The sequence below is a fragment of the Chiloscyllium plagiosum genome, chromosome 18 (genome assembly GCF_004010195.1).
Source record: "Chiloscyllium plagiosum isolate BGI_BamShark_2017 chromosome 18, ASM401019v2, whole genome shotgun sequence".
Lineage (NCBI taxonomy): Eukaryota > Metazoa > Chordata > Chondrichthyes > Orectolobiformes > Hemiscylliidae > Chiloscyllium > Chiloscyllium plagiosum.
In genome coordinates this window covers 18,542,322-18,567,356 of record NC_057727.1, presented here as the reverse complement: position 1 = coordinate 18,567,356, position 25,035 = coordinate 18,542,322, and the positions used below count along the sequence as shown (strand labels likewise).

General features: G+C 38.7%; 1 protein-coding gene across 3 annotated transcripts in view; it reads right to left on the bottom strand.

The window, feature by feature from the left end:
• Window positions 1-25,035, bottom strand: part of LOC122558909 (inter-alpha-trypsin inhibitor heavy chain H3-like) — an 87,374-nt gene that overhangs the window by 54,761 nt on the left and 7,578 nt on the right. For all 3 annotated transcript variants that reach the window (XM_043707853.1, XM_043707852.1, XM_043707854.1), the window contains exons 4-13: window positions 24,386-24,549; window positions 17,881-17,985; window positions 16,487-16,649; window positions 16,268-16,378; window positions 16,060-16,188; window positions 15,861-15,977; window positions 11,801-11,969; window positions 10,360-10,485; window positions 8,878-9,059; window positions 1,159-1,344 (exon numbers count right to left, since the gene is read on the bottom strand). In XM_043707853.1, the coding sequence (XP_043563788.1) occupies window positions 1,159-1,344; window positions 8,878-9,059; window positions 10,360-10,485; window positions 11,801-11,969; window positions 15,861-15,977; window positions 16,060-16,188; window positions 16,268-16,378; window positions 16,487-16,649; window positions 17,881-17,985; window positions 24,386-24,549 (1,452 nt within the window). The remainder of the gene's footprint in view (window positions 1-1,158; window positions 1,345-8,877; window positions 9,060-10,359; window positions 10,486-11,800; window positions 11,970-15,860; window positions 15,978-16,059; window positions 16,189-16,267; window positions 16,379-16,486; window positions 16,650-17,880; window positions 17,986-24,385; window positions 24,550-25,035) is intronic.

The window sequence follows — 25,035 nt, the reverse complement described above, 5'->3', positions numbered from 1 at the left end:
AGGCAGCAGTGCTAACCACTGTGCCACCGTGCCGCCCACCAAATATATAGAACCAAATTGTGATAATTGTACATGTGAAAAAGATTTTAAAACAACCATTCATGGCTTTCTTTAACAAAAAAAAACTGCTGCTATAACTGTATTTTGTGATCAGATAATTAAAGTAAAAATTGCAGAAACTACAGGCACTTGACACCACTTCATCTTGTGTAAATAAACATTGAGTCAAAAAGCTGTCAGTGAAAAGTGTAATGTCAAACAAGTAACAGTCCCTATGTGGGCACCTATTTAAACAAACTAATGGAAGTCTGGCTCTCCACTGGTATAAATGAAATTTTAAAGCCTGTGCTAGATAGAGAAATCATGGTGCGTAGGTACGCAAACTTGTGCAGGGGACAGAACAAGTAACAAGGGTATTTAAAAAGCCATTCTTAGTTTTATAAGTAGAGCCATAGAATACAAAAACAACTAAGGTTTATCGAAAGTTTATAGAACTTTTTGGTTCCTGGGGCTAGAGTGTTGTGGACATACTGGATACCATATTTCAGGGTGGATGTTAAGGCGTTAGGAAGAATGTACAGGAGCTTTATGAAAATGAAAATATGGAAGAAAGACTCATTTAGAAATACAAAAGTTGTTCTCATACCACTGAATATTCAAAGCAAATTTTCTCTAAATATCGAAGGATTTTGATAGAGTACATAAAGAAAAATTGGTGCTGGGGCAAAAGGGCTGGTGATGAGAACTATTGAAAGACAAATGGATGCAGCCACATGGCAGACATTTTTAACACAATGAATTATTATTATGATGTAGAATGCATTGCCTGAAAAACTTATGAAAGCAGATTTGATAATAAATTTTAAAAAGACAGTTCGATGAATACCGTAAAGAAAAACGCTTCTGGGCTACAAGGAAAATGTAAGAAAGTAAGGCCAATTATTTAGCACTATCAAACGTAATTGCTTTCTCAAATGTATTTCTATGATTTTTGGGGTTTTTGTTTTGTAAGAGTATTAGGAAATTTTACAGTCTTTATTTCAAATAGTAGGCACGGATAAAATGGGTTAAATGATTTGCCACTGTGCTACAATGTTGTATTCTATAATTAATCTAAAATGTAAATAAATGATTTGGAGTAGGTTTGAGAGTACTTACAGCTTGTGCAAAGACCTCTGCAATGAGTGACTCCAGGTTATTATCTGAAATCTTGCCAGCCACTACAATTTCCGACCCATCGTAATACTGCCTAAAATTGGCCTGAGTTAACTCTGAAATGGCATTCTCTGGATATTGTAATTCAATATCCAAAAGCAAGGGATTTGCCACTTCATCATAAAAGCCCTGTGAAAAAGAAAAATTAAAGATTGAGCATACTTTTAAAATAATTGTAATATTTTTGATTTTAGCTTGGAAATTCATAGCAAAGCACAAACTGAGGTCAGAATGCATTTGGAGGATGATTTACTCCTGATATTAAGTACATGTAAGATTTTCCAGCTAGTTTTAATTCTCACTACAGTTGGTTTGCCAGATGATTATTTAAAGTACTATTTATTTTTCTTTTATCTTCCCACACATAGTATGCACGAGGCAGAGAAAACCCATGGTTGTGTCTGTTTCCATAGCTAATTTGTCCTGAAACAGTTTGTTGGCCTGTCACTAGAGGCTTGAAAGGTGCTACACCATGGCAGACCAAGAGACATTCCCACTCTTATCAGTGGCCAAAATACATTGTAAGGATTTACAATTTGATAATCAACCTATTTGTCTGAGCTATGAACTTGGATTTCATAGCATGAAGTCGCGGAGTGGAACTTAAACTTCCAGCCTCTGGCTCACTTTGTACCACAACACCTCATTTTAAAAGTACTACAATGGCCAAATTGTTTTATTTCAAACATGTACTTTATTCGTAAAAAATATATGTACATACATAGTCACTAAAGCAGTTTGATTCTGTACAGTAGCGTATGAAGAAAACAAACAAACATTGAAGCTTGAGTCTATCCAACAAACAAAACCAAAGGCATTTCTTACTTGTACAATATTATATTTACATCTATAATGAGACAGTGGGAAAGTCCAATAGCTGAACAGAGCCCCATTTAACTTCAGCAGAAAGATCTCAGACAATGGTCTTCCTCCACTGTTCCTCATTGGCAGCTGCCCCAAGCTTTAGTGCATTCCTCAGCACCTAGTCCTGGACTTTGAAATGTGCCAGTCTGCAAAGGTTGGGGTCAACTCCTTGCTCTGGAAGACAAACAACTTTCAGGCAGATCAAAGAGCATCTTTCTCCAAGTTGATAGTCCTCCAGACATGGTTAATATTTGTCTTGGTGTGTGTCCTGCATCACAGAGCTGCTTAAGATGCCCCTTGACAAAAACCATTAGGTCTTTCTCCAGACTTCCTTTGCAAAGGCACATTCCAGAAGGAGATGTGTAACAGTCTCTCCACCCTCCCACAATTCAATGGCCAAATATCAGACCACATTTCTGCCTTTGAGTCCGGTGTCATTAGTTCAAGCTCATCCTTGACTTGTGTATCATATCACAGTGACACTTCAGGCAACATTGACAGTCTCTGACATTTCACAGGTCAAAGTGTCAGACAGGTATGTGGAGGATCATCTATCAGATAAGACATCAAATTGAAGCTAAGGGCAGCATGCTGGCTCAGTGGTTAGTACTGCTGCCTCACAGCGCCAGGGAACAAGGTCCAATTCCAGCCTTGGGTGACTGCCTAATCTCCCTGTATATGCATGGGTTTCCATTGGGTGCTCTGGTTTCCTCCCACACTCCAGAGATGTGCAAGTTAGGTGAATTGGCCATGCTAAATTACCCATAGTGTTCAGGGATGTATAGGTTAGGTGCATTAGTCATAAGAAATGCAGGGTTACAAAGATGGGATTGGTCTGGGTTGGTATGGGCTTGTTGGGCCAAATGGCCTGTTTCCACACTGTGAGCTTTCTATTCTTCTATCTCTCTTTTCAGACAGTTGTAAAGCTCAAATTGTATTTATTCAATAAAGAAAAATCCAATTTGGAGGAGAGTCTGCAGACTGATTGGCTTCAGTATTTTTGTCAATTTCACAGCAAAAGAATAATAATTGTTCACACCACCAAACAGAAAGTAACAAACAAGGACAGTGAAATACCCTGACATTATCCTGACTTGAAACTATAGACTGCATTTTACAAAGAGTGACAATCTCATGGAGTTTGCCACTCAACTCCTATTTTATGAAAATCGACAGCTCCTCACTTTTTAGGGTGTCTTCAGAAATGCAGAAATGCTTCTATTCTGACTTTTCTTTTGTAGTGCTGAACCATAGGTAGAAATTACACAGATTTGAAATATTAACTCTATTTCTCTCTCCACAGTTGCTGCCAGAGTTGCTGAGTTTCTCCAGCATTTTTCCCCATGCTTGTTTCTGATTTCCACCCTCTGCAGTATTTTATTTTTATCTGTACACAAAGTGTAAGACTTGGAATGGATTGATGCTGAAGATAAGGAAGTCCTCAATATATGGCAAGGTACTAGGATGTTCTGAGGAGCAGAGGGATTTGGGCACAGATCCCTGAAGGCAGCAGTACCTGTTAATAGTTAGTTAAGAAGGCAAAAGGGATACTTACTCAGGCATGCATTATAAGGGGATGGAAGGGGGCATCATGTTGGAGCTGTACAGAACTTTGCTTAGGCCACATTCAGAGTATTATGTACAGTTCTGATCACTGCAGCATAGAAAGGGTGTGATTTTGCTGGAGATGTGCAAAGGATATTTGCCAGGATGTTGTCAGGGATAAAGCATTTCAGCTATGAAGTGAGGCTGAATAAGCTTAGATTGTTTACTTTGGAGCTAAGAAGGTTGAATGGAAATCTGTTGGGATTATGAGTTGAAAATGTGTTGCTGGAAAAGCGCAGCAGGTCAGGCAGCATCCAAGGAGCAGGAGAATCGACGTTTCAGGCATGAGCCCTTCTTTAGGAATAAGAAGGGCTCATGCCCGAAACGTCGATTCTCCTGCTCCTTGGATGCTGCCTGACCTGCTGCGCTTTTCCAGCAATACATTTTCAGGTCTGATCTCCAGCATCTGCAGTCCTCACTTTCTCCTATGGGATTATGAGTGGCATGGACACGGTAAATAGAAAGCAGCTGTTCCCTTTAGTTGAAGGGTTAATAACAAGGTACATAAGTTTAAAATGAAAGGTAAGAGGTTTAGGGGGGATTTGAGGAAATGCTTTTTCACCCAGAGGGTAGCTTGGGTCTGGAATACACTACCTGGGAGGGAAATGAAGTGAGAAACCTCATGACCTTTCAAAAGCACTTGGATGAGCAGTTGAAGTGTCATAACATTCAAGGCTATAGACCAAGTGTTGGAAGTGGGACGAGTGTAGGTAGTGGTATATTTTGGCAGTACAGACTTGATATGATGAAAGGTATCTTCTGTACTGTATGATTCTATGAGATACTGCAGAATCAAACTCCTTTAAACTAAGGTGAATAAATAATTACATAAAGTAGATATGACAGTGAACTAATATTGCCAAGAAAAGTTAATTTCAGAAATGAGTCAAATAGTTCACAGAGTGGGACATCTAAGAGAAAACACTTCTCAAGATTAAGAATTAATTTCAAAGTAGATACTAAATCAGAAACTTATCAGGTAAATGTAATTTTACATTCAATTGTGACTATAGCGCATCATGATGTAGCTCAACAAGGCACAAAAGAAGCAATAGATACTTCTGATAAATTTATGCAAGATTTTGAGCAATACTGTAATCTTAGGACAAACAAACACCTTAAAAGAGAAATCTAAATAGGCAAGTTCAGCATCAAAGGAGACACTTATAGTGGCAATGTCACTGAATTAGTAACACAGAGGACCAGGCTAATGGTCTGTGAAATATGTCTTCAAATCTCACCATGATGGCTGGTGGAATTGCAAACAAATTACAAATCTACAATTGAAAACAGATCTCATTAATGATAGTCAAGACACTGTCATCAATTGCTGTAAAAATGCATCTGATTCACAGATTTCTTTTAAGGAAGGATGCATGCTGTCCTTATCTGGTTTGGTCCAAGTATGACTTAAGACCCATAGCAATGTGATTGACTCTTAACTGTCCCCTGAAGTGGTCTAGCCAATCACTCAGTTCAAGAGAAAATGGGTGGACTAGCCTTTCCATTAACAACCAGGATCCAGGAAGAATAAAGAAAGAAAATGTCATTGAGCCAACAGATAATAATCTCCAGAAATTAGTGGACAAATGTAACCATGGATCTTTGGAGTCAGAATTCATAAAAGACTGAATTCTTGTTGGAAGTACTTCTGAATATTTGAGAGAATTATTAGTCCAAAGATGAACTGACTTTGGAAAAGAGATATTCTTGAATGTGTGCGTTGGCCTTCGGTTTTTCAAATTATGAAAGGAACTGAATTAGTTAAACAATAGATAATTGCCAAGAAACAGCCAGTCAAGTTAGAACTTTTCAAGGAACAGTCAGTCAAGTGAAGGAAATGCCAGGTAATGGACAGTCAAGGGACAACCAGTAAAAAATTTCATCAGGCTTCTTAGGATCATTGTGGAGCCTAACAATACAGAATCCCTTGAGAATGGAATTTTAGAATTTGAACTAGCCTTTATTGTTGTATATACTCAATGAGTATAGTGAAAAGTTTATATGTCCCCACTTACAGCACCACTTAGATACAAAGATACCTAGGTTCAACTCCTTTAGTTACAAGATCTGAGAAAATAAAGAAATGGAATGTCCAGCATTTCAGAAATAAAAGTTCAGAACAACAGTCTTCAAACCCAGACCACATTGGCACCTAGCCTCCAGATTGCGCCAGGCTTTTCCTTTAAGATCATGAGGCTGGTAGATCGTTTCAGACTGCCGACAAAGCCATGCTTGACTGAGAGGTGACCATGCTGGGCCGAGAGAATACCATGCTGGGAGGCTGCTACAATAGGCAGGGAGGCCACAATGCCAGGATGGTAGGTTGCCAACCACACTGAGAGGCCACTGCACCAGGCTGGGAAGTTGCCAGTCATCGGAGGCTGGGAGTCACCACTGAAGGCCAGGGTCGTCACCAAACGCCAGGAGAGAACAAGGAGGAAACACTAAGAGGAAAAGAAGTGAAGAAAAGAAGAAGAGTGGGTGGAGCAGATAAGCTCTGGCTGGAGCATCCTACTCCATTGCCAAAATCATAGCTATGTTGGCACAAGACAACTGTCAATAAGATAGAAATCATGCTTCATAAGGAATAATCTTCCAGTAGTAATACTGGGAAAGTGAACATATTCGTTTCACCAGACAAACAATCATGTGGGTCAATGTAATCATGCAAACCTAACCAACAAGTTGAAGTACAGAGTCTATATATATAGCACATCTTTGTCAGCCATTTATGAACAAACATTTGCTCACACAGGTTGAAGATTGTTTGCATACAATTCCATGGGAGACCCTACTGAGATGAAATGACAAATCTCCATGGATTCATTACGTGGTAAAGAAGAAATTGCCCAGCTCATGTTATTTTGAAAAGAGAAAGGCACTTATTTTAAAAAATTTGGATTCTGCAAAAAATAAGTGCCTGTTACTAAAGTACAACCAACTTCCATGAAGAAAATTCATGAGATTAAATGTCTTCCAGATCATGTAGTGGAACAAATGCTTGGTTCAGCAGGAAAATTGTGGTTTGTGAAGGAAATTCATTGGCATAAAGGTTCACCAGATGAGGTATAAGAGTAGTTGTCTTTTTAGCGGGAAAGAAAAAGGATATCCAAAAGATAAATTGTCCTCTAGGTTAATGGACTTTACAGAATTCATGCTGTCAATAACAGAATCAAGTTCAACTAAAGACCTACCAATATTCCACATTCAAAGTGAACATATTATGGTGGAATAGTAAAATTACCAGATTGCCTAAATTTGTGAAGTCAGATTCCTGGGAGAGATACAGTATTGGTAAATGCAATTATATATATGAATATGTACAAATTATTACCATGCTATAGGCTCTGAAAATATATTAATGCTAAGGTACGCATAAAGCATTATTCAATATTTCAATGTTATGTGGACTTGGGTGGAGAACTGCTTTGGATCTCTAAGGAGATGGACCTACTTTATAGGTCTCTCTCAAGGTCTCAGTATTAATGTCTATCACACCAATGTAACTGGCTTCTACCATGTATGCATTGTGTATGTTTAAAAAAAGATAGGCAACAACACTGTCTCCAAGACAATCATCAACACCGGTGCCCCACAAGAATGTGTACTCTCCCCCATACTGTATTTCCTGTACACTCATGACTATGTGGTCATATTTCATCTGAACTCCATCTACAAGTTTGCTGACAACACCACTGTTGTAGTCCGGATATCAAACAATGATGAGATAGGACACAGGAAGGAGATACAGTGCTTAGCAGCATGGTGTAAAGATAACAATCTCTCCCTCAATTGCAGCAAAACTGAAGAGCTGATCATCAACTTCAGGAAGCAAGGAGGAGGTCATGCCCCTATCTACATCAGTGGAGCTGAGGTAGAGATGACCAAGAGCATCAAGTTCCTAGGAGTGATGATCACCAACAATCTTTCTGGACTACCCACATTGATGCAATGGTCAAGGAGGCACAACAATGTATTTTCTTCCTCAAGAAGCTAAGGAAATTTGGCATGTCCATAAAGACTCTCACCAACTTCTACAGATACACCATACAATGCATTCTATCTGTGTGCAATACAATCTGGTACAGCAACTGCTCTCTCCAGGACTGTAAGAAACTACAGAAAATTGTGAGCACAGCCCAGTCCATCACGCAAGCCAACTTTCCATATATTGACTCAGTTTACACATGGCTGTCTCAGAAAGGCATCAAAGACTCCTCTGACCCTGGTTGTAATCTCTTCCAATCTCTTTCATCAGGCAGAAGATACAAAATCTTAAATACACGCACCAACAGATTCAAAACAGCTTCTTCCCCGTTGTTACTAGACTTCCGAATGGACCTCTCAAATTTCAAGTCTAATGTTGATTTTGCATTTTGTGTACCTTCTTTGAAGCCATAATTTTGTATTCCTTGCTCTACTTGATTACCCTATCATCTTTGTATGTTATGATCTGCCTGTATTGCATGCAAAACAAAACTGTTCACTGTACTTAGGTACATGTGACAATAATAAATCAAATCAAAAAGAGCCAGTTCTTGTAATGTTTCTCTACCACACTCAACCAGTCAAACTCTTTAGATTCCAACCTAAAATTAATCCAAAGCTTATTCACCAAGGTGACTACAGTGAGGATCCATCACAGAACAGACATGAATCAGTAATTGTGACAAACATATTTAATTCAGTCAATATTTTCAACATTCATCTTTCAGGTCTCAAACCTATAATATTGAATTTTTGTGATAGCCATTTTCATGAGTCATTGGTTCACCACCATCTCAGCAAATTCAGCATTTAACTGCTCCTTCATTTTATCTGTAAAAAAATACTCATCATGGGTTGTTCTCAGTCAGATAGAAATTCCTTATTGGTTTACATGCCACACTTCAAGTGAAACTAAGACTGAATTAAATATGTAGTGTTTCAGATTGTTTAACTGCAGGTCAGCAGCATACTTGCAAGGTATAACTTCTCTGCCATCATGCCATTTAATATCACAAAGTACATAAAAAAAAGAGCTCAGTACAATGCATGCAATTACCCAGAGAGATGCTCCAACAGCAATGGTTTAAATTTACTGGAAGAGTGGATGTATTTTCATTCACGAGTGCAGATAGGGTTTTGGCATCAACTCTGAGAAAACTCAGGGCCATAGTTAATCAGCCAAATATTTAATAATCATTTTACCTGGAGCTGTAAGGGAGCATCTGAATCCTCATAAATCCTCCGTGCTATACCATTATTTTCAAGTGCCATTTTCTCTAGAAAACTGTATTTAACATCATAACCAAACCCAAGGCAATACACATTGTATTTGCCATTGACAGCTTTTTTAACATTCTGCTGAATCTTTACTGGGTTTGATTCTCCTGTAATAAAAGTAAACATACAATTTACATTGGAATCAATCATTTAATGAACACAATTCATTTTTACAGACTTGTTAAGGGGCTCTATTAGGAATGGTAGATTGACTTGACACTGTGTTAATAGTTGAAGCCCCATAATTAGAATGACTGCCAACAATACTTTAATCACTGATCAATCAATTCCCACACCTGCTGAGACTACTATGAAAGATTCACCTTCTCAACCACTCCCCTCACCTGAGGTATGGTGAACTTCTGGTTAAATCACATATCTCCCTAATGTGAGAGCAGCCCTGATATCTGGTAAGAATATAGCAACTTCACATGTACCTTACATTGCATGCAACAAATACTTTAGTAATAACTTAGCTTCCCATAAACAGTTGATCTATTTTATACTACATAAATATTTATTGAAGAAATATTATCAATCCACTCTCAATCATTATTCTGCATTCTTTGATCTGCGTTTGGAGAAATGGAAGGGGCACATTGTGTCTTGAACAGCTCCGTCACTTCTCAGCCATAAGGTTGTGTGGATCATGTTCCACTCGAGACTTGAACATGAAATTTAGACTCTCAGTGAAGTATTGAGGGAACACTGCACTACTGGAGGTGCCATTTTCATCAAGAAATCAAACACTTTCAAGTGGATATAAAAGATCCCATGGCATTAGTTTGAAGAAAAATAGTTTTCACCAATGTCCTGATCGTATTAAAAAAAAGTATATGGTCATGATATATGGTTCCACTGCTTGTGGAATCGGCTTCTAAGAAATTGATGGTTGAATTTTCTCCATTACCAAAGAAGCTAAACTTTAAAAATAATTGCATAGCAAGCATCAGAACACAAGGGTCAGTGGTGGGGTAGCATGGTGACTCAATGGTTAGCACTACTGCCTCACATTGCCAGGGACTTTGGTTTGATTCTATCCTTGGGAACTGTGTATGTGGAGTTTGCACATTCTCTCTATGTCAGCATGGGTTTCCTCTGGGTGCTCTAGCTTTCTTCCACATTCCAAAAGATGTGCAGGTTAGGGGGATTGGTTATAATAAATTGCCCATCGTGTCCAGGGATGTGCAGACTGGTGGATGAGGAGGTGTATGGATAGGGTGGGTCGAGGTGGGATGCTCTTCAGAGGGTTAGTGTGGACTCAGTTGACTGAATGGCCTGCTTGCAACTTTAGGGATTCTATAATTGTTGGTCTCAGGTATTCCATTACCCTGTTCAGTTTTAAGCTTTAGATCTGTTAGCTAGACTCTCACAAGTCCTATATAGAAGGCAATTATTTTCACTAACCTTCATTTGGATCACCATCAGTTAACAAAATAATCATGGAGACACTTCTTTCAGGCAGAAGCTTGTCTTGATAGGCCTTATCCAGATGTTTCACTGCTTCTAGCATAGGGTCATTTATATTTGTTCCTGTAACAAAAGGCAATATTATATTTTAAAATGTTGCAGTCTGATTGTGTCATGCCACCAAAACATTTTTCGGCTGCTAAGTTGTAGATGACCGCCAATGTTTAAGAATTGAAAACTACTTTCTGGGATATAATTCCAGCAAAATGGGTCATAAGTGTATCCACATTGAAAACTGTAGATTACACTCAGTCTGGTTGTGTTGCCCTGCCATTGTCCATCAGCAAAGAATGAATTGACCAAAAAGCCCATTCTGCGAGAGGCAGTTCAAACTCCAAAGAAAGCAAAGAAATTCTTTGGTGCAGCACTGGTGGTTTTGATGGATTGGAAAAGGATTCTGGGGCAGAAATTATTCTAAGAAAGACCACTTGAAGCTACTGCAATCTTCCAGTGCAGAATAAATAACTGCAAGCTGTGCACAATACTGGATATTTGGTGCCTTTATTACATCTGTAATATGGAAACAGCATTATCATGTTTCTGATCTTTGTTAAGATACATGGACAAGGCTTTCCAGTATCTTGGATCAGTGGTGCTGGAAGAGCACAGCAATTCAGGCAGCATCCGAGGACAGGCAAAATCGACATTTCAGGCAATTTTGCCTGTCCTCGGATGCTGCCTGAATTGCTGTGCTCTTCCAGCACCACTGATCCAGAATCTGGTTTCCAGCATCTGCAGTCATTGTTTTTACCTCTTTCCAGTATCTTGTCAGCCTGGCTTAATAGTAGTAACCTTACCTCAGTTTGAATGTTCAAATTCTACACAAGAGTTTGAGTGCATAATTTTGGGTGATATTTCAGTGCAGTAGTTTTTCATTGGCAGATGTGCCATCTTTCAGATGGCAATTAAACTGAAGCACAATCTTCTTGTTTTGCCACAGGTAACGGATTCCATGACACCTTTTGAAGAGGAGTAGTGCTCAACATTTACCTTCAACCAACAACACTAGAAACTAGTGACTGATGATTAATCCGATTGCTGTTTGTGGGATCTTGCTGTGAGCAAATTACTTACTGCGTCTACTGGCATAATACTAGTGACTACAAACACTTCATAAGTAATTCATTGGCTGAAAAGTGCCTTGTACACCCCGAGACTGTAAAATGTAGTATTAAAGTTTATACTTGTTTCAATCTTTTGCAAGATATTGACATTTTAAAGTAGAATTAATTCAGAGTCTAATTCTCTTGCAGAGACAAGTTAGGGATTTGCTTTGAAGAATTAGTACTCTCCTGTATTTACGTTTTCTGCAAATGAATTTTGAAGAGCTTAGTACAACAAAGTCTCATCTCCAATTGGGATAAACAGTAATCTTTACCTCCTTTGGCTGAAATTTTTTTCACAAAATGCTTAGCTTCAGTCACATTGTTTGGAGTTGCTTGAAAAATTGCATTTTTCCATGTTGCAAAAGAATGATCAAAGATAATAATTCCAAAGTGATCCTTTGAGTCCATATCATCCAAAATTTTTATAAGAGCTTCATTTGTCTGGAGGGGACAAAACATCAGTTTAAAAATTTAACTTTAGAGCATCAACTTCATCGATAAGATTATCTGTTGTGCATAACAGGCTTTGATGCCATTTTTCATGTCAAGTTGCTATCCTGTGAAGATGGTACCTAGGAATCATAGCTGAACTGACAAAACATTTTGATGAAATAATTTGAAGTGGAATAAATATATAAATTAAGTATTGAAATATTAACAATATTAAGGAAGTAGAGTGTCAACATATTCTAGTGTGGATTTAATATAGTAGTCTATTTACTTTTTATTGTCTTCTTTCTTAAATTAAAGTGAATATGCATCAATTATTCTTTATAGATCCAATGTGAGGCTACATCTGTGCATTTTGATTCAGTGAAACTCAAATACTGTACCAAAATAATCAGCATTTCTGGCATTAATTGATCATTGATCACTTGATGATATGCTTCACAGCATAATATTTCCTGACTGCTGGACAAGTACCACAAACCACCAATGAGGTGATCACACAAACTCAACCCATCTCGATCAGCTGCTCTATCGAAGCATTGGATGAAGGTGCAGCACAATAAAAGCAGGGAATAATCAGAGGGATACCTTTTCACTGGACCTCAACCATATACTTCTTATTGATCAATTCAACACCTTTTGGTGCCATCTGGCTCAATGTCAAAACATTTGCCTTTGCTTCAGTGGAGAGTGAAGCACAAAACTCTACATTGATACTTCAGTGCTATACTGAGAGAGTACCACCTTCCAGATAGAATGTTCAAGTAAAGTCCCACTTGTCTCTCTCAGGCAGTTGCAAAACATCCCACAGCATCCCACTTCAAAGAAAAAGAGGAGATTACCTGGTTATTATCACTTTACTGTTTGTGTATTTGCGCTGTTGGAAGTTGGGGACCCCTTTAAAACTGAATCGTTTCAGGGTTCCATAGAGTTGCTAGAATCAGGGAAGATCCCTGAGGACTGGGAGTTTGCTAAATGTGTATGGCAGAAGACAGAAAATTATAGGCCGGTTAGCCTAACCTCAGTCGTGGGCAAGATTTTGGAGTCCATTGTGAAGGATTTCTGAATACTTGGAAGTGTATAGTAAAATAGGCAAAATCAGCATGGTTTCATCAAGGGAAGTCATGCCTGACAAATCTGCTAGAATTCTTTGAGGAAGTAACAAATAGGTTAGACCAAGGAGAGTCAATGGAGGTTATCAAGAAGAGCTTTGACAAAGTGCCACACAGGAGGCTGCTGAGTCGGATAAGGGCCCATGGTGTTAGAGACAAGTTGCTCGCATGGATAGAAGCTTGGCTGTCTGGCAGAGAGCAAAGAGTGGGAATAAAAGGGTTTTTCTCAGGATGGCAGCTGGTGACAAATGGATGTTGTGCAACTTTTCATTCTGGACATTAATGATCTGGATGAAGGAATTGATGGTATTCCAGCTAAGTTTACAGATGATACAAAGATAGATAGAAGGATAGGTAGTGTTGAGGAGGCAGGGAGACTGCAGAAGGATTTTGACAGAATAGGAGAGTGGGCAAAGATGTGGCAGATGGAATATAATGAGGGAAAGTGTGAGGTAAGAATAGAAGCATGGATTTTTTCTAAAAGGGGAGAAAATTCAGAACTCTGAAGTGGAAAGTGGCTTGGGAGTTCTACTCCAGGATTCTCTCAAGGTAAACTTGCAGGTTAAGTCTGTAGTTAGGAAGGTAAATGCAGTGTTTTTCTTTTATTTTGAGAGGACTTGAATATAAAAGCAGAGATGTACTTCTCAGGATCTATAAGACTCTGGTCAGACCACATTAGGAGTGTTGTGCACAGTTTTGGGCTCCATATCTCCAGAAGGGTGTACTGGCCCTGGAGGTGGTTCAGAGGAGGCTTATGAAGATGGTCTCAGAAATGAAAAGCTTAACATATGAGGAATGGTTGAGGACTCTAGGTAAATACTCATTGGAATTTAGAAGGATAAAGGGGGATCTAATTGAAACTTACAGAATACTGATTGGCCTGAACAGAGTGGAGGTTCGGAAGATATTTCCATTGGTAGGAGAGACTAGGACCTGAGGGCACAGACTCAGAGTAAAGGGAAGGCCTTTTAGAATGCAGATAAGGAGAAACTTCTTTAGCCAGAGTGTGGTGAACCTATGAGATTCACTGCCAGAGAAGGCTGTGGAGGCCAGATCATTGAGTATATTTGAGATAGGTAGGTTCTTGATTATCAAGGCGATCAATGGTTCAGGGAGAAAAGGAGGGAATGGGGTTATCAGCCATGATTGAATGGCAGGGCAGACTTGATGGGTTAAATGGCCTAATTTCTGTTCCTATGTCATAGACTCATAGAGTCATAGAGATGTACACTGAAAATGTGTTGCTGGAACAGCGCAGCAGGTCAGGCAGCATCCAGGGAACAGGAGAATCGACGTTTCGGGCATAAGCTTTATGCCCGAAACATCGATTCTCCTGTTCCCTGGATGCTGCCTGACCTGCTGCACTGTTCCAGCAACATATTTTCAGCTCTGATCTCCAGCATCTGCAGACCTCACTTTCTCCTCATAGAGATGTACAGCATGGAAACAGACCCTTTGGTCCAACTTGTCCAAGCCGATCAGATATCCTCACCCAATCTAGTTCCACCTGCCAGCACCCTGCCCATATCCCTCCAAACCTTTCCCACTCATATATCCATCCAAATGCCTCTTAAATGTTGTAATTGTACCAGCCTCCACCACTTCCTCTGGCAGCTCAGTCCATACACGCACCACCCTCTGTGTGAAAAAGTTGCCCCGTAGGTCTCTTTTATATCTTTCCCCTCTCAACCTAAACCTATGTCCTCTAGTTCTGGACTCCCCAACCTCAGGGAAAAAACTTTGCCTATTTACCCTATCCATGCCCCTCATAATTTTGTAAACCTCTATAAGGTCACCCTAATATTTAGTATTTCCTGTCCAGCATGTTACCTCATTTAGCAGTATGAACACGCCTTCTCCAAACATAAAACAAATCTCTAGCATATGAAAACAAAGAAAAGGTAATCAAAATTGCCAAAGTCATGATGTTCCATTGTACTGATGTCAAATATTTATCAGGTTTATGCTTTCTTATCATTAGTTTGTTGTTATGGAGATAATGATGTTTTGGTCTGAGAAGGAATGACAACTAAATTTCAAATAGAGGTGAGCAAAGGGACAACAGTCATGCTGAGGTCATGTATAACTGCCTAATGGTCATTGGCCAAGATGGTTCAGATGGGGATTGATGTAGCATAGATTGCCAGTCCCCAAAATAAGGTTTATCAATGGGATCAAGGAGTTCCCTGAAATCAATCAGAAGGAAGAACGAGGACTCTTACCATCGAAAACTACCATCATGAACAGTAAAATATCAAGGACAAACACTCAACCATTCCAAACCTATAGGGGTCTGTATTCCCACTCCTCTCTTCTACAGAATGGCTTTGGGATAAATCAAACATTCTCATCTGTCATGAGTCACATATTCCCCATCTTTTTCATTTCATTAAATAATGCATATATCTGAACTGCTGTTTCTTATCAAACTCAATAAACTAGCTTAAATTTTTGAGAGGATTTCTAGCTCAGATTGATGATAAGTCTGTACGTTAGCTTCAATTTCAGCAAGCTAATGTACAAAATTGCTACAGACGGTCAGGTGTGTATATTAGTAACTGCGATCAAGGACCTCCAAAACTAACATGTTTAAACAACAACTATTCTACAGAAACTTCACTGGCTACAAAACAAGTTTTGAGTTGGTATCTTCTTTTTCATGGTGGTGAATGTGTGGAATGGTTGTTGACACACAAACATCAGGGTAGGAAAGAGAGCGAGAAACAAGTGATTTTCATTTTCCCTCCTCCACCAAAAAAACTTTCCTTACCTGACGCATTTTTGTACCCCTCATAGATCCACTGTGGTCTATTACAAAAATGACGTTTTTAGGGATCCTGGGTAAATTAGCAGGTGCAAAATGATGCACAAAATATCCATTTACAATCTAAAGAATATAAAATATAAAATAAAATAATCAGAATAAAAAATCCTATGAAATTTCCATTTTAATTATAATGTTCAATTACCTGAACACTACCAGCAGACAGGTCTCTATTGACATCATATACTATGATGAAGTCTCCATTCAGAATTGTCTCATGACAATCAGGACATTTGCGTTGTTGTTCAAGAGTTGGTTTGAAAGAAATATGGCCCTGAATGAAACAGTGACCCAATGTTAATTTATATAGTTACTATTTTGTTTAACCTAACAAAATGTACATAGCCACTTACCCTTGTTGCAGTAAGTGTCTTTTTCACAAGTGAAGTCAGATTATTTTTTAAGAACTTTGCATCAACATTCAGAAAGGAAATGCCTTGTGGTTCAAAGATATGTACATTAATCTAGAAACAGCATATAAAAATGCAAGAATGTTTAGTTATCAAATCGGAAAATCAGAACAGCCACATCTAAAATATGTTAGTAATTACTGACTAGTAGTAGAAACGTACCTGGAATTCTTTGACAAACTGTTGGGGTTTTACTTTGATGTTCATCTCATATTTCCCCAAGTTACGTTTTAATAATTCTTCATATGTTAGTTCAAATGTGACTTTTTTGGTTGCTCCAATATTTACTGACACTTTAAACTTCTCCATTTTTCTGCCAGATGCTCTTCGTTTATTAGAAAACAAAAAGCTGCAGTTAAAATCTTGTACATGTAAGATGATGGATATTGTAAGGAGCAAGTTCTCATTAATTTGTTATGCCAATGTAAAGTTTATATGAAAAATGACAAGGGTGGCATAAAGATTGATGGTTTGTTAAATAGTGCCTTCAACAAATTCAGAATGTCTTAAAAAATGCATCTCAGTGACAAATTACTTTTGAATTGTAGTCACTGTTTTAATATATGGAAACGTGATAGCCAATTTGCGTACAAACAGGCCCAACAAATAGCAATGAAATAATTAGATAATCCATACAAAATGTTAATTGATAGAATTAACTCAGATGTAAAGAAGAAAATAATTTCAAGCATTACTTTAATGCATTTAAATTACTTGAGTTGATCAGAAACACATGGTTACTCCTTTGACCTATATGAAATATGAGCTCAATCATACCAATTATATCCATCATAAGAATTACATCATGAGGTATCAGTTAGTTATTTGAAGTTTCTCAATGAAAGGTTTGAATTTGAACTACAGCAAAAATTAATTATTTAATTTATGCATTATTGGTGCTACCTACAAATTGACAAGTTTTTTTTCTCTACTCAGAGTGCTTTCATGACCCCCCCAACCTTGTCTCTTGCATGTCAGAATGTTAAACATTGGAGAGCAGGATGTGCTGTCACTAAATCGCTGAATGAGTGACTAAATGAATGCTTTCCCTTTATCAGAAATGGATTATGGTTCACAGCCCACTTTGCCAATTAGGTTTGCTCAAGTTACACCTTTAGATTGGATGGAATCTTTTCAGTTTATATAATATAAATTAGTTTTTCTGTGATGTTCCATTACTAGCAGGGAATTCCCAGATGCAGGTAACAAGCAAGAGCTGAAGCTTTCACAGAATAACTCCTTCTCAGCTGTATTCCTGTTGAGTGCTCAGAACAGTAGAATCACCATATCACACTGGCACATTTTGAAATTTTGAGCGAGCATAGATTTAAGATAACTTTAGCCAGTTGGGTTGAAAACTGGCTTGACCAGAGGTGATGACAAATGGACAATGGCTTATCTGTTTTGGATGGGATGATGAACACTGCTTACTGAAGTTTCATGTATTTGTTCTCATTTCTTTGCTGTTATTACTGCCTTTCACTCATCAGATAGTAAAGGAAATAAACAATTGAAAAATCAAACTTATCATTGAAGCGAAATAAAATTACTCTCACTTCACAAGTCCTGCAGTCTGTCCCTGTGAAACTGCTTGTTGGTACTGGTGCTGAGCAACTTCTTTCTCTTTTACGGCTCCCACATAAGTCACTCCATCTAGAGTCCTGCAGAGAGAGAGAGAAAATACATGGACGGTATAACAGGAGCCTGACTGCTTAATTTTGTTTCATATATGCTCCACAAGTCTTCCACATTTTCTTTATTTTGGTAAAAAAACGCCTTCTTGTAAAACACAGTAAGATTTATAATTATTACATCACATTTGACATATCTTTTAATGGCCAGGACATGTGTTGATTAAATATTTATGCCTGTTTTGACTGGAGAGCCTGGATAGAGGTCAGGGGAAACTATTTTGCACCATTATTAATTAATATATTCAATTTGTATTCACATAGACATCTTGGAAAGCTTCTCTATCTTTGCTATAAGAACCAAAATGAACAGATTTAAATCAAATCCTTTCATTCCTTGTAAGCTGAACAAAAAGGACACACACATTTTTAGTATGTATCTAGGTCTGTACCAGACTTAAACACTGGTGTACACCTAGCAGTCTGAGTTTAAAATACCACTTCAACTTCAGATGGACATGGATGCAGAAAAATGAGCAAATGATTGTCTTGGAGACAGCAATAAGGATAACTCTTTCTCTGGGAGAAAAAGACAAGGAAAAGGATGTCAGACACTGGGTTGGAGAATCCTGAAGGCTGGGACTGAGATAAGGCATAAAGCAGACAGAAATCATAACCACAGAGAGACAGTCCCATGAACATTGAATTTTCAGTAGTCCTCATAGATTGCAAATCTACAGAAAAAAAAGAAAGATAGGAAAAAAATATATTGCAGATTGAAGTGAATTGAATCAACTGTTCTTTCCAGATGATCAAGTGTTGATTCTGAATACTGAAATAAATGGAATTAATTAGAAACACAAAAAGAATTGGAATGTAGTACAAAGGGTTTGATGGTTTATGAACCATTCATTTGTAGTTCACCTCAAACTATTTATTGTCTGCAATTTATACCCATTTATTGAAATTACTTGTAAATAGTCCAGTAATCTTTTGACTCTGAACTGAATGCTCCAAGCACATTGAATTCAGAGAATTGGAGTGTTTTATATATTTCCTGGAATTCCAAGTGGAAGTCTGGCTTGTGTCCAGTGTAATAAAGAGCTTAACTATAACCAACATGGACTGTGCCCAGTCGATTAATAACACATGGGTTTTGCATTTGGAAATCAACTTCCTAGCTTTGAACAAAGCCTGAATTGCATCAGGTATTGAGCAATTCATTTTCTCCTGTTTGTTCTGGAAGATTAATTTGGAAATCTAAACTTTGTTCTACCCAGTTCCTAATTTAGTAAGAACATGCTCTCACTGTATTGGACATAGAATTTAAAGATTCATCCATCAGTTTTCATTAATAAACACATTTTAAAAAGTATTTCATGAAGACACAGAATTGCTTAAAATACATAAGTTGTAATGCATAAATATCAATATTTACTCCTCTAAATAACCCAAAACACATACATACACACAACCAGTTACACAAGGAGCAGAGGAAGAAAATGATCTCTCTGTGCAGAGTTTCACTTTGGTCAATAACTTTAGTTCTTGAAGTAAAGAAAGATAGGTGCAGTATGTTCAGATGACTGTCAGTCTAGCATTCTGGCATGTGAAAACTGTTGTGACTAACGTAGGCAGATATCTCTGGCAGGCATAGCATGCTCAGGAAACACAATATTAAGATTCTTCCAGTTACTCTTCAAGAAGGCAATCAGATTTAACATTGAGTTCACTACAACGATGCCTTAAAACAGATGTCTCAAGCTAAGCAGTTCTTTCCTTCTAGTTGGCTTCCACAACTGGAATTCAAAATCATTGCCAAGTATGCAAAACACTGTTCAAACAGAATAGCCACAACACAAAGCCATAAAAAAAGTTAGTTATTTTGCATGAAGTAAGTTCAATTTAGCAGGACCAGAAATTGTCTGGAACCAGATGGTTTCCAAGAAATATCTTGTTAAAAGAAGTTCCAGTGTGACTCTTCATTGATCTGTTAAAAAAAAATGTCTAGGTAACCCCACAACTCTGCAAACTGAAGTCCACAAAAATTATGAAAAATGAAACCATCATAACAAAACAGTGAGAAGACCCAGGGTATACAAAATCCTAAGATGTTCTGTCTTTCCCCACCCAAGTCTTTGTGACATCAACAGATGGGCGGACCTTGATGCGGACTCCAATATGAATCCTTTTGGAATCATTAACTTGTATAACATTTCAATCCAGCTTTTTTTCTTGTATTTAACATTTATACATTCATGTATATAATTTCATTTGCTGCTACTCCAATTTGTCCCAATACTTCCCAAATTCAGGCAGTCTGGGGATTTCACAATTCTTCTGGAAGACATCCTCTTTGGACTAGGAAGATTGATATATTTTTGACTTGAGGATTGTTGACTTTGATTCGGTTCTTGACTCTGCATGGTCTGTAAAGTTTCTGTACATGAAGGATCTTTTACACCTTGGATGTCCTTCACTGAGGTTGACATTCATGGTAAAACAGGTGGTCAGCCCATTGTCTTATATGGAGGATTTTTAATTTCCTGGATTTTGTTTGCAGTGGAACTTGCCTCATAACATTTTCTGGGGGTTATTTAAACTCATGAATTCCTGTCATGGAAGATGGTTGCTCTGTTGAAACAAATATTTTTTCTTTTGCAATATTCTGAATTTCTGTGCTACATAGTTTCATCTTGACTGTGTCCTAAATCTGTGGACATTGGTCATCACACTTCAATGTTGGCTCACATGGAATTGTATGCATTGTAAGACTTTTTAAACCCTGTAATTTAGCTATAGTGTATCTCTGTACTGCTATTGAGATATTACCCAAGCCTTTGTAGTTAAAATAAATGTTTCCCACTTTCTGTGGTCAAAATGCAGGGTTCCCACTTTCTGTGAGCAAAATAGAGGTTCTCCTTTCTGTAGACAAGGTTGATATTTCCTGCTTCATGGACAAAGTGGATGTTTTCCTATATTTCACAGCCCTATCAACAATGCCAGACTGTCCCATGACTTACCCAAACATAGCTTGGCGCCTATGACGTTAATACATTTATTCCACCTGAACCTTGGTTTAAGTTATGGATCTCCCATTTTTATCACAGCCTCAAAAGTCTTTCTATCATTTTCTTCAGTCAGTTTAGGATGTCAAATTGCCTATTTGTCACCTTATTTCTGGCTTTGTGTCATTCTCCAGCGTAGAAATGTCAGTTTCAATTCCTTCTAAGGTTCCTGTTTTCCCTTTCGTAGCCATGCCTCATGTTACCAGCTTGCTTCAACGCAATACTCATTGTAAGTGGTAAGTAAGCACTCCTTTTGAACTTCTGGCTCAGTCAACCCATTCTGCGCCATTAATTTAAAGTTTCCTCCCCTTTGCCCAACAGGGATTTTGGCCTATACTCATGGGGCTCTTTGGAGAAAGTGAGTACTGCAGATGCTGGAGATCAGAGTCAAGTTTAGAGTGGTGCTGGAAAGGCACAGCAGGTCAGGCAGGATCCAAGGACCAGGAAAATTGACGTTTCAGGCAAAAGCCCTTCATCAGAAATGAGGCTGGGAGCCTCGGGGGGGGGGGCAGATAAATGGGAGGGAGTGGAGCTGGGGGAAGGTAGCTGAAAGTGCAATAGATGGATGGAGGTGGGAGTAATGGTTTTATGTCAGAGAGGAGGGTGGAGCGTATAGGTGGGAAGGAAGATGGACAGGTAGGACGAGTCATGAGGATGGTGCCGAGTTGGAAGGTTTGATCTGGGATAAGCTGGGGGGAAGGGAAATGAGGAAACTGGTGAAATCCACATTGATCCTGTGTGTTTGGAGGGTCCCAAGACAGAAGATGAGGCGTTCTTCCTCCAGGCGTCAGGTGGTTTGGGTTTGGCGATGGAGGAGGCCCAGCACCTGCATGTCCTTGGCAGTGGGAGGGGGAGTTAAAGTGTTCAACCATGGGGTGGTGAGATTGCATCATGCGTGTGTCCCAGAGATGCTCTCTGAAGCGTTTTGCAAGTAGGCGTTCTATCTCCCCAATGTAGAGGAGACCACATTGAGATTAATGGATACAATAAATGACAAGTGTGGAAGCGCAGTAAATCTCTGATGGGTGTGGAAGGCTCTTGGAGCCTTGGATGGAGGTGAGGGGGAAGGTAAGGTGGGTCTTTGCCTGTTTGATTCTTTGATGAATGTCTAATCAGTATTGCTCCTCCCAGGTCTATTAACTCATACTTCTGTGCTTGTTTCACCAGATTTGAAGTAAGAGGCCTTATGATGCTACCTACTCCCAGTATGAACACTGCCACAATCCTCTTCCCTTGACTATGACTAAAGCCTTACTTGAACAACAGTGGTAGAGGTAAACCAACAATGTTTCTTAACATGAAGTTGCTATTGTCTTCAACAAGATGGGGTGGCACGGAGGCTCAGTGGTTAGCACTGCTGCCTCACAACACCAAGAATCCAGGTTCGATTCCACCGTCAGGTAACTGTCTGTGTGGAGTTTGCACATTCTCCCACAGTCTGCATGGGTTTCCTCCCACAGTCCAAAGATGTGCAGGTTAGGTGGATTGGATGTGCTAAGTTGACCTTTAGTGTTCAGGGATGTATAGGTTAGGTGGAATATCCATGGGAAATATTGGGGGTGGGGGTGTGTGGTGTGTGGTGGATCTAGGTGGGATGCACTCAGTGTGAACTTGATGTGTTGAATGGCTTGCTTTCACTCTGTAGAGATTCTATGATTATTCTTGTGAGTGGACCAAATGACTATGATGAAGATGTAGTTTCTTACATGGTGAAAATCAGGTACAAGATACATTTGTAAGTTGCTACAAGTATGAGGAGACCTAAGAACCTAATTCTCACTTTCGAAGATTCTAAGTTGTTCACCCTTTTCCCATCCAAATCCTAATAACGTTCAGTTTGGGTGGAAGTTAAAGCAGTCTCCAACATTACCCTTCAGAATCATTACCATCTACATCAGTAGTTGGTTCCAATTTGCATACATGAATGAAGCCTTTCTGCCTGCTTTAGGCTGGTGCCTCAGTTGCTTGAAGATCCTTGCAGGTTAAGACTATAACGGACAAAAATAGGGCAAGGTCAAAGGAAGCAACTAACCTATCGTGTTTTAACTCCCAACCTGCCTTCTTTCTGTTGAAAAGTTAGATAAAAATGAACTTCTAAATAAGTATGGTATATTATGGATCAGTCCAGACCCCTCAAAACATTTTAAGAAGGTAGCCCAGACCCTAACTTTGCTATGTGATTTAAACAAGTGTACAGTGGCTATTCCAGGAGAGAATTAACTGGTCAGACTACTTAGTTTTAAACAAAAACAGAAGATATTTACAAGATAAGTGAATGAAACACAAAGAACAGAAAATAGAATACCAAAATAATTTATCATATCCGAACACAATAGGCTATCCCAATTTACTGTTTCTATTCCGAAATACTTGCAACATCAAAATAAAAACCCTTTGACACAAAAGCCAAAATATAACAAGGGCTTACAGGCGTGAGGTTAGAAGGAGAGAGGGTCCAGCCTGAGCTTGCCCTCAGCAGCTTTGCTTCACACAAACTGCTACTGAACTGAATCAAAAACTCAGCTGCTAGGACTGGCCACTCCTCTTTCATTATACAAGCTTTTTTTTAAGCTTGAAAGCCTTCTCTCTGAGGCAGTATCTGCTATTTGTAAACAAATGGATCCTAAAATCTATCCAAACTCTCAGACCTTTCAGAGTCTGTGCTGTTTACGACCTCACCGAAAAAAAATCAAGGACAATCTAACCTTGCCAGAATGAGCTGCCTCATCACAAGTAGGATCTGTGATGGTGTAAATAGAACAATGGATTGGTAGACCTATTCTTATTTCTTATTTTGTATTTTTCTATTACACAAATTTCTTACACTTCAATTGGCAAGTGATCTTGAACATAGTGTATTAAAACAGTAGAAAAGAACTAGATGTTGGGAGCTTCAGTAATGTTATGCTCTCCATCTACTGATTATACTGTTGTATAATATTCAGCTTTAAAGCTGTATTCTTCATTTATTAGTTTGCAGCACTGTAAACTGTAACAAAATGGCACAGCACAACAGAGGTTGACTACTTTTGCTTATTGTGCAATATTTGCACAATCTTCCATTAAACCCTAAGCTCCAAGGAAACAAAGAATGTACCCACATAGGATTTCTGCCCTTTTTTATATCTCTTCCTTTTGCTTGAGTTTTTCTTTAACAAGTTCAACAAGATGTTAGTTTAGTGTTCATGCTGTTTACACCCTTTAATGGCAACATTCTAAATCCATCAGCAAGGAATCAATATTGAATACAGACATTTTCAAACTACAGTCTCCACAAATTTACCAGGTTTATACAAGAAAATAATCAAAGATGCAAACAATTCATTTGTGCTAATTTGCTTAATACTTCAGCTGATACTCACATGCTGAAATTGGTAATGAAGGCTGTCTTGGGTAGGTCCATTTCAAAGAAAGCTTCCTTTGACTTATTTGCTCGATTCACTACCCGGCTGATTACCATGTTGTGAGCAAATCGAGAAGTAACTTTGGAATCAATCTTCATATTATAGATTTCAAGATCCCTTCCCTGAAAAAGTATAATTTTTCATGGAAAAGCAATTGATGAAAGAGACTAATATTATTAGAAAATCTGTCTTAAATTAGCACTGTAAGCTGCACTACTGGGATATTAGTGATTAAAAAGTGTCTTGTCCAAACTTTCATGCTCTTTTCACAGCAGAGAGCGGCGCGAGCTGGGCGGAAGTGGAGCGCAGAGCTAGTCAGGAAGGTAAGTGATTGATATTTAAGAACTTACCTCGATGCCAACGGTCTTTTCACAGCAGAGAACGGCGCGAGCTGGGCGGAAGTGAAGTTGGAGCGCAGAGCTAGTCGGGAAGGTAAGTGATTGATATTTAAGAACTTACCTCGACCCCCCATCCTCCTCCTCTAACCTAACTTTAAAGTCCACAGGTAAGCTACTCAGTGTTCTTGTTTTGGAGACGAAGTATAGAGTAATGGCAGCGCAGGCAGTGGAATGTTCCTCCTGCAGGATGTTTGAGGTAGGGGTGACCAC